This window comes from Euleptes europaea, chromosome 20, assembly GCF_029931775.1.
Source record: "Euleptes europaea isolate rEulEur1 chromosome 20, rEulEur1.hap1, whole genome shotgun sequence".
Lineage (NCBI taxonomy): Eukaryota > Metazoa > Chordata > Lepidosauria > Squamata > Sphaerodactylidae > Euleptes > Euleptes europaea.
This window is the reverse complement of record NC_079331.1, coordinates 24,172,540-24,182,039: the sequence shown is the minus strand read 5'-3', so window position 1 is coordinate 24,182,039 and position 9,500 is coordinate 24,172,540. Positions and strand designations below refer to the sequence as shown.

Here is a 9,500-nt window from a genome sequence, read left to right as displayed (position 1 = left end):
CTTGCAGCCAACCACCTGTGATACGGTGCATTTTAAACTTATTCCAATTACTGTCTAATATTTTCAAAATACATTTTTCACACCTTGTGAGAATAATGGAAGAGAGCTAATCTTCCCTGCCCAACTCGGGGAGGAAAAAACCATAAACCTGACGACAGGCTCTACGCAGTGGCTTCATCAGAGCGAGAAAGCCTGGGGAGCGAGAATGCCAAAGAGCCATCTACATTTCAAGCCATCTACATTTGCAAGCAACGGTTCTTGCTGCTATGTGCAGCGGTGTGCCATGTGCCGAGCGGCAATTTTCACCTTGGCCAGCAAAGCCCCTTGGGAGGAAACCAGGCCTCAGTAACGCCACCAAGTGGGGAGAACAATTTGAACATCCCCGCCCTTCCCTGGATTGAAGGTGGTTGCAGAGGGCAGGGGCATCCTGGCAAGAGTTTTGTCCCACAGTTCCCCACCCCCATTCTTTTAACCATGACTAATAGAATTGATTTATTGATGTACTTTTTTATAGCACGCCTTTCTTGCTGAGGCTCAAGGTGGGGTTACCAGTCAGAATGAAACAACACACAGCAAAGACATTCAATGAGCAACGCGACAGGGCAGAATTAAAAGACAAGGCGTAGGTCAAACTGCTTAATGCAAAGTATGCTATTCACAATGTAGTTGAATTAACAAGGGTAGGAGATAATGCAGTAAAAGGAAAACAAAACCTAGAATGATATATGAAGAGGCAAGATGGGTTCCCAACATTCTGTTTCCCACAGCAGCCACCAGAAAGCCCACAAGCTTTTTATTTTATTAATTTATTAATAATTTGCATCCTGCCTTTCCTCGTGGTTCAAGGCGGCTTACAGCATAGTTGAGCATAGAGGCAGCATTTCTCCCTCGTTGCTTCTCCCCAACCACAGGTGTTTCGAGGTGTCCCCTATCCCTGATCTTGGCTAATAAAGGCACAGCTCATCCCCCTTTTTTGGAGGCACTGTAGTTTTAAATTTTGTAAATTATAGCTAGGTTCCTCAAAAGCTGGGAGTGGCCCCATTCTCTGGGGACCTCTGAGAGGGCTGGGCTTTCTGGCCTCTGCTTGGATCCTTCCCCACCCCCCACACTGTGAACACCTTTCTTCTTCTCAAAGCCAGCGTGGTGTAGAGGTTAAGAGAGTCAGACTAGTAGCCAGGAGGCCCAGAGTCAAATCCCCACTTGTGCCATGGAAGCTCACTAGCCTACCTCACAGGGTTGCTGTGAGGATAAAATGGAGGAGAGGAGAATGATGTAATGAATTAAAGAAAGAAGAAAATTAGAAAAGTGATGCTCAGAGAAACGGCATGGTTTTGAGGAAATCTGGCGAGACATGACCCCACCCCCTTCCAGCACGTACTTAAAAACAGCCTCCAAAGGTGGTTGACTAGGCTTGGGAAAGATGACATTCACACCACCGGGAAGGTGGCTTTGGCAGGTCAGAAAAATACCAGAGGTATTTGGAGTGTCCTGTCGGCCTCCCCAGCAAATGACTGGGGTCTCTTTTATTGGGGGGCAAGCTCATTCTGCCCTACCGGATGCAATTCCCAACCTTGGGCCCTTTCTGGAACAAATGAGGGAAATGGCGGACGGCTGGCGAGGCCAAGCGATGAACCCTTTCGGCGCAGAAGACAGCTCCACTTTAGAAATCTGTTTCACCAAAAACAACATAATCTGTGAACAAATGGGTTAACCAGACTGCTCAATCAACATGTTTCTTCTTGTAACTGTTCCTTAAAAGAGTTCCTTGAGCTTATGAAACAAACGCCTTGTGTCATTACTGCAAAATGCACACCACGGCAATAATTCAAGAGAGCCACCGGGTAGCAGCGCACCGAATCACCTCCCACCGGGCAGTGTTGACAAAGAGGCCCCGATGAATTACAGAACATTCAACCAGTTCTTTTGGGCTAAGCCTGACATTCGAAGTCCGTTCATTTCCCGTTCCTGTCGGCACAGCCTTTGTTTGCAGCAGCTGTTGCTGAAGCCCCCCCCCCCCAGTATGTGCTCCCCCTCTGCCTCCAAGGAGCTCCCACTGCAGCCAGAGGGCCATGATGGAGAGGCCTCGTCTGAGCGGAGAGATTCTTTTGGAGGGAGAGACAGATGCCTTGAGTCATTTTTCTCTCAGCTAACACAGGGCCAGGAGGGTTTGGTGGTTAAGGCTGTGGGATTTGGATCGGGGAGACCCAGGATGGAATTCCCACTCTGCCATGGAAGCTTGCTGGGTGACCTTGGGTCACTCACACACTCTCAGCCTAGCCTACCTCACAGGGGTGTTGTGAGGATAAAATGGTGGTACAAAGTATCATCAAGCTGCAGCCACTTATGGGGTTTTCAAGGTAAGGGAGGATCAGAGGCGGTTTGCTGCTGCCTGCCTCTGTGTCGAGACCCTGGACTTCCTTGGTGGTCTCCCAACTGCTAAGCAGTTATCTAACAAGATTGGGCTAGCCAGGGCAATCCAGGGTGGTGGAAAGTGCCGTCAAGTCACAACCGACTTATGGAGACCCTGTAAGGTTTTCAAGGCAAGAGACGGTCAGAGGTGGTTTGCCATTGCCTGCCTCTGCGTAGCAGCCATAGACTTCCTGGGTGGTCTGTCATGCAAGCAAAAACCTGCTTTTTTTTTTTTTAACTTTTAAGGAGTCTCAAAGTAGCTTATAATCCCCTTCCCCTCCCCACAACAGGCATCTTGTGAAGTGGAGCTGAGAGAGTTCGAAGAGAACTGTGACTAGCCCAAGGTCTCCCAGCTGGCTTCATGTGGAGGGAAGAGGAGTCAAAACCGGTTCCCCCGGATCAGAGTCTGCCGCTCATGTGGAAGAGTGGGGAATCAAACCCAGTTCTCCAGATTGGAGTCCACCGCTCTTAACCACTGCACCAAGCTTCCTCTGACGAGACCGTCAGAGGGCCCTCCGAGGCAGGCCAGGAAAGCGGTGGTGGTGGAAAGCGGCATCAAGTCCCAAGCCAAGTTATGGTGCCTCCAAGGGATTTTAAGGCAAGAGACGTTCAGAGCTGGTTTGCCAGGGCCTGCCTCTGCCTGGCGCCCCTGGGCTTCCCGGGGGGGGGGGGTCTCCCATCCCACTTCTACCCAGGACCAACCCTACTGAGCTCCCGGGATGGGATCAGATGGAGCCAGCCGGGGCAAGGGAAGTGGCCAGACCTGGTTGCCCATCCAGGCTGCCATTTCACGTGATGCCCATTGGACCGGTGTTGAGGGCTGGGCTGGGGGCTCCCCTCGCCGCCCCCCCCCGGGCCTGGGGAGCGCCGGGCCGCCCGGCCCCTCCCCTCCCGCCGCGCCCCGCCGTCCAGCAGCCCCCGCCGCTCCCACGTGGGGCGGACTGGCCGGCGCCCGGCTCGGCGGCCAATCGCCGCGCGACTCCGCGGCAGCCAATGGCTCCCCGCCCTTCGACGGCGTGTCAACAGCTCGAACGCGTCTAATAAGGGAGGGGGGGCTATGTGGGCGTGGCCTGTCTCCGGCGTGGAATCCGCGGGAACAAAGAGCGGCGGCGGCGGCACTCCTCTGTCTGCCCCCCCACCCGCGCCGCGCCTTATTTCCAAAAGACCCCCCCCATGCGGAATCGCGGAGGGGCTCTCCCGCACCCCCCCTTCCCGGCTTCTTGACGCGGGTTCAAGACCCTTTGATGACTGTCTTCAAAGAGTCGTTTTAGGGGAAGGGGAAAGCGGCGGGGGTGCAAACACGCACCACGTGACTGCCTTTGCCGGCGTTTAAAGGGACGCGTTTCATTACTTCCAGGGAAGCAAGGGGTTCCCCCCCCCAGTTTCCCTTTGATGCATGAAATCAAATTGATATTTAGCCCTGCTTCGGTGTCCCCCCCTCCCCCCGCCCCAATTGCGCGGCTCCTTTTCCCCACATGGTCGTGACAGATTGTTTGAGCTGGAAGGAGAAGCCACTCGGAGCTAATTAAGCCCCCCCCCCCCACCACCACCCCCCGAGCGGGATTCGCCCCCCAGCGCCGGCCTGAGAAAAGCCACCGATTTGTCAGCGCCCGGCTGCGGAGGCCCCGCGTGGCTTTGACGGACAGCTCCCCGGCCGGAGTGGCAGCTCCGGCGCGCCGTGGCCAATGGAGGCAGAGGGAGCCCTTCGCTCTTCCCCGATTGGCCGAGCGGGGCTCTTTTTCCGACGGCGTTTGCGCGCGTGGCCTCGCCCCCCTGCCTTGCACGGCCGGCCCCCACGTGGGGCTGCCGGAAAGGGGCGGGGCGGGGAGGCCATTTTGGGCTGCGTGGGCTCGCCCGGGAGGGTGCCCGGGGCGTCTCTGCCTGAGCCTCCGCGCGCTGGCCTTGCAGCACAGCCCGGTTCTCCGTGGGTCGATGCATTAATAACGGGGAACCCCCCCCCCGCTGTCCCCGTTTACAGACAGGGGAGCTGAGGCTGGGCGGCGCGGACCGAACCCGGGCTGCTCACTCTCTCGAGTTGGAACCAATACACGGAAGGGGTTCGCGCGTGTCAAGGGCGTCAGGAGGGCCGGGGCGAGCACGCGCGCTTCCGCGTCCCGGGGTTGCCGTCGAGGCTGCAGCAGGTCCCGGGAAGGACGCCGGCGGGGGCAGCGGTCGCGCCGACCGACGGCCGCCCAAGCCCAACCTGGCCCGTCGCACGGGGCAAGCCGGGCACTCCCTCCCCCGGCCCAATTGTGCGTGGCCAGAACACGTGTCGGAAACACGAGGCCGCATCCCCACACCTTTGGAACACGCGTCGGCCGCTTTCGCGCGCGGGACCCGCGTGGCCGCTCGGGCGGTGGGGGAGGGGCTGCCGGGGAGGAAGCGGCGCGGGGGGGAGGGAGGGAGGGGGGGGGAGGGAGGGAGGGGGGGGCGGCGGAAGCGGCCGGGGGGGGCTTTTCCTCCGCGCGGCGGCCGACACCAGGTGGCGCCGTGACGCGCCCGCCCCCTCCGCGCGGCGGCCAATGGCCCGGCGAGCGGCTCGGCCCCCACGTGGGGCGGCGGCGCGGCGATTGGCGGAGGCGCGGCGCCTCCCCCCGCCCCTCGTCTCGCTCTCCCGCCCCGCCCCGCCCCGCCCCGCCCCTGCTCGGAGCTCCGGCTGCTCGACGCCGACTGACTTCTCCGGCCGCCGCTCCGCCTTCGCCCCCCGCGACCCCCGCCCGGGAAGGAAGGAAGGCAGGCAGGCAGGGGGGGGGTCCCCGACCGCCCGCCCGCCCCCTCGCTCTCCCCCCCTCCCTCCCCCCCCCGGCCGCGGCGCTCTCGGCTGGGGCGGGTGGGCTCGGCGGCCTCGCTGGGGCGGGGGGCGCTCGGCCGGCGGCTCCGGGGCAGGCGGGGGCTGTAGGATGCCCGGGCGGGCTCGCCCCCCACCGCCTGCCGCCCACCCGCCGGCAGCCCCGACGACGCCGACGCACCGGGAGCAGCAGGAGGAGCAGGAGGAGGAGGGTCGCGGGGCGGCCGGGAGCCGCCGCCGCCGCCGCTGCTGCTGAAGGAGGCGCTGCGCGGCTGGCCGCCTTTGTCCCGGCCGGGGAGGGGCCCGGCCATGTATCCCCAAGGGCGGCACCCGGTGAGTGGCAGCCGCACTCCGGGCTGGGGGGGGAGGGAGCCCCCCCTGGGGGTGGGAGGGGGGTAGCCCGCTTTGCTGGGGGGGCTCTTGGGGCGGCTGCTTGAAGGGGCTCCTTTTCCTCCTTCCCCCCCCCCCCGCAGGCACCCCACCAGCCCGGCCAGCCCGGCTTCAAGTTCACGGTGGCCGAATCCTGCGACCGCATCAAAGACGAGTTCCAGTTCTTGCAGGCGCAGTACCACAGGTAAAGAGCCCCGGCCTCGCCCTGCGCGCGATGGGGGGGCGGGGGGGGCGGCTGCACGCGGCGGCGGCGGCTTTTGTTCTTTCGGGGGGGCACTTGGTTCTCCAGTGGGGGCTTCTGCAGCTCCTCCAGCCGGAACCGCCGCCCCCCCCCTTTTTCAACCGAGGAAGCCGACTTTGATCTGGTAGCTGCTGCCCCCCCCCCCGCTCTCCCTTTGCTCGCTCAGCTCTTTAGTTCGGTAGCAGACGCCTTCCAGTAATTGGGGGCCGCCCCCAGCCGTGTTTCCTGGGGAGTCAATCCCATCGGTTTCAGGGATGCACCAAAGGAACATGAAATGCGCAGAAGCGTTCAGAGCCTTCCCCGGTGGCAGGCCTCGGCCATGTTGCAGCACTCTGTGCATGCTCAGAGAACTCACGGCGGTGGGCGATAATTTTCCCAGGATCCGTGATCTTGCTAACGTTTTCCAAAGACTTCTCCGGGTTATATTCTGAGCCATTTGCAGAAACTCCCTCCACGGTCTAGATTGCCCCGGCAGTACATTATGGGGGAAGTGAAGGAAGGGCTGTTGTTGTTTTTCCACGGAGGATCACCCTTGTTGTGAAATGAGTTCTCTGACTCGGTGAGCGAATGGCTGGGTTGTTCTCTTTTGGCTGGAACAAATTGCAGGGTGTCACTGGGAATCCTGAGACGTTTGACAATCTAGTGAGTGAAATCTCGTCTCTCCTAACGAGGAGGGCTTAATTTCAGTCACTTCTCCCTAGGCCCTTAATCCCAGAACCTGTTCTGAATCAGCATCAAATGGGTGGAGAGTCAGGGCCTTTGAGCACGTGCAGAAATCTTCTCTCCCCCCCCAGCCAAGAAAATAATACATATATGAATTCAAAGGGGAAGGCTGGAACAGTTTATTTCCCCACCCCACACAACTAATTGCAGTGCGTGTGTGCTTAGAGCATCTGTGATCTCTAATTTGTACTCTTTTCCTTTTAGTCTTAAAGTGGAATACGATAAGCTTGCTAACGAAAAGACAGAAATGCAGCGCCATTACGTTATGGTAAGAGACTTGCACAGCCTGCATGCTTGCTTTACGGAGCCTACCAGTTTTGGGAGGCGGGGGGGGGCAGAGTGGGTTGCGAGGGGGTGTTTGCGGCGTGGAGGAAAGGGCCTGAACTACCTGGCGCCTGCAAAGTGCTTTGGAGATACACCCTGAGGCCGGCTTGAGTGGGGAGGGGGCCTGGCGGTGGCTGGTGGACTCTTATCTGCTCTGCTCCCGGTGGCTCTGTGGTCCGGGTGGTCTTGTTTTTGCTGCCTGTGGGTGCCCCAGGGTCTTATCTCTTGCTAGCCAAAAAGATCCCCTTATGGTGACCTCTGAACGGGCCTGTAAAATCATGCAGCTGGAAAACCCGTTGGAGGGTGGGGGCATGGCCAAAGTTACTGCTTCCCTTTAGGGACTTTTATTGGGGCTGGGTGCTGTGAGATACCCCCACTCCTGCACATTCTCTCTTGCCTGGTCCTTGGATGTTCTGTGGCTCTGAGCCTTTGGTCTCCTAGACAATTTGCCGTGCGCTGGGCTTTGAGTGTCTGGGGAACACCCACAGTTTCCATGTTGACATAAAGTGCAAGAACACGTTTTCTTTACTGAGCCCTTCCTGGATGCAAACTTTTCTTTCTGGGGAAACGCCCAGTGTCTGGGTGGGAGTTGCTCCGGAGAGTCTGCAGTGCAAGAGTTAATTCAGGCCTGCTGTAGCCTGTGGAACATCCCTGGTGGGAATTGAGGCCTGGTGGTTGTATAAAGGCTTAATCACCGTGGTGGCGTGTGGTCTTTGCCCACATCGCCCCAGTGGCTCTTGGCAAGAATCCCTGTTCTGTGGTTCTGGCTGTTCCATCACTGCCCCGGGCACTCCAGGGCTTGTTGTTCTAGTGATGCCAGCCGGGTGAGAACAGGGCCGGGTGCGCCAAGTTAAAAGGGTTTTCAGCACACACACCCCTTATTTTTTTTGCCGGGCGCTGATCTTCCTCCTCTGCTTTTGGAGGCCCTAAACATGTGGGTTGTGGCTGAGGGCAGCCAAGACAGGAATCTCCCTCCAAACAGCCTCCTTGTTTGGAGCCTCTGCTGTTTCGTGACACCCAAACACTGTGTGATGCCCCCCATCCCCAGATCCTCCACTTTTTTAGGGCCGGGGATGCTTGGGGCTGGGTGGTCCTCGCTGAGTCTCCTGTCCTGAAATGGAGCAGGGAATATCTTTTTGGGTTTGGAACTCAGGCTTTGTGAGTATCTTTGGTTTGGCTGCAGGAGAGTCTATTTTTCAAGCCCTCCTTGAGGCCTGTGCAGTCTGGAAGTGGGAAGCTGCCCCCCCCCCAATTTGGGGCTTTCTCCCAGGTAGGGGTGCATAGGATTGAGACATAAGGGCAGTTGACACGGGTGTGGCTTGGAAGCATGAGACATCTGCCTTCAGTCTCTGGATATCTGCCCTGCAAGTATGTTGCCCTTGAATTCAGAGTGGTTGGGGTAGGTCGCCAGCGAAGTCCTGGCTGAGCAGAGATCTGAGCAGCCCTGTAACTCATAATTAATGCGTGAAGTGAAACTGTCCCTTTAATCCGAACTCAGTGGCGGCGGGCAATAGGTCTTGAACTCGCATCTTGAGTACAGACTTGCTGTTTGAAGCTCATTCTGTGTGTACGGCTCAGTAGGCCCCTGAGCTATTGGGGGAGGGGGTGACCTTGCCAGACCCTCTGCTACTGGCTGTTTATCTCCCGGGTCTTATCCAGCTCGCCTAAGGAGCTTTGGGGAGGGCGGGTGTCCAAGCGCCATCATCTCGTTAAAGAAATCTCCGTCAAGCCGGGCGGGCAGCCGCTGGCTGCAACTCCAGGGTTGTTCTTTCTCTGGCCGTTAATGGGAAGCTATTAAGAGCCCAGATCTTGTGCGCCTTCGTGTTGAAGCTAGACACGGGGTGGGGGGTGGCGCAGGGGTTTCCACGTCTTTTATGTATGACTAACAAAGAACTTTTGCTTGCTTTTATTTTTCAGTACTATGAAATGTCTTATGGCTTGAACATAGAAATGCACAAGCAGGTGAGTGTCTTCATTTTAATACACGCGGCCAAGTCCGTCTGCTTCTTCCCAGTGGATTCTCCAGAACTGTTTGTTTAAAAGTCTGTTAACAGGAATGGAAATGTGTCTTGATTTCCACACTCTGAAGGACACTTTTCCTGTTGTGCTGAATTCAGAAGTGTTATTTTAATCTTTGGACATTTTATTTATGATTTAGGTATTCCTGTATTTTTTTTGTTGTTACTGTGTTGGAACTGTATCCTTTGCTGTGGTGTTTGAGCTAGTGTGGTAAAATATTTGAATTCAGAAGTAGTAAAATGACAGAGTTTGGGACTGGGTGTGTATTAAGTAGAAACGAGAGCCAGCATGGGGCAGTGGTTAGAGCACGGGACTAGAATCTAGGAGTTCCGGGTTCAAACCACTACTCCTGTCATGGAAACTTGCTGGATGACCTTGAGCAAGTCACACCCTTTCAGCCTGGCCTACCTTGCAGGGGTGTTGTGCAGGTAAAATGGAGAATGATGGAGAGGAGGATGTAAGCTGTCATAAATAAACAGGGCACACAGAGCCTTAGTTTTGACACTTTAGATGGCTTTTCTTTTGGCTTGATTCTGGCAGCACCGTGTTGTGTCTTTTGACCCGTGGAAGCTGTGTGCAGGAACCCATCATGCTTGAGTTTTCGAG

General features: G+C 57.4%; 1 protein-coding gene across 4 annotated transcripts in view; it reads left to right on the top strand.

Annotated features, from left to right (window-relative positions):
- The first annotated feature begins 5,451 nt into the window (after positions 1–5,451).
- Positions 5,452–9,500, top strand: part of TLE3 (TLE family member 3, transcriptional corepressor) — a 37,236-nt gene continuing 33,187 nt past the window's right edge. For all 4 annotated transcript variants that reach the window (XM_056865689.1, XM_056865688.1, XM_056865687.1 and 1 more), the window contains exons 1-4: positions 5,452–5,530; positions 5,671–5,771; positions 6,756–6,819; positions 8,793–8,837. In XM_056865689.1, the coding sequence (XP_056721667.1) occupies positions 5,507–5,530; positions 5,671–5,771; positions 6,756–6,819; positions 8,793–8,837 (234 nt within the window). In that variant the 5' untranslated portion in view covers positions 5,452–5,506. The remainder of the gene's footprint in view (positions 5,531–5,670; positions 5,772–6,755; positions 6,820–8,792; positions 8,838–9,500) is intronic.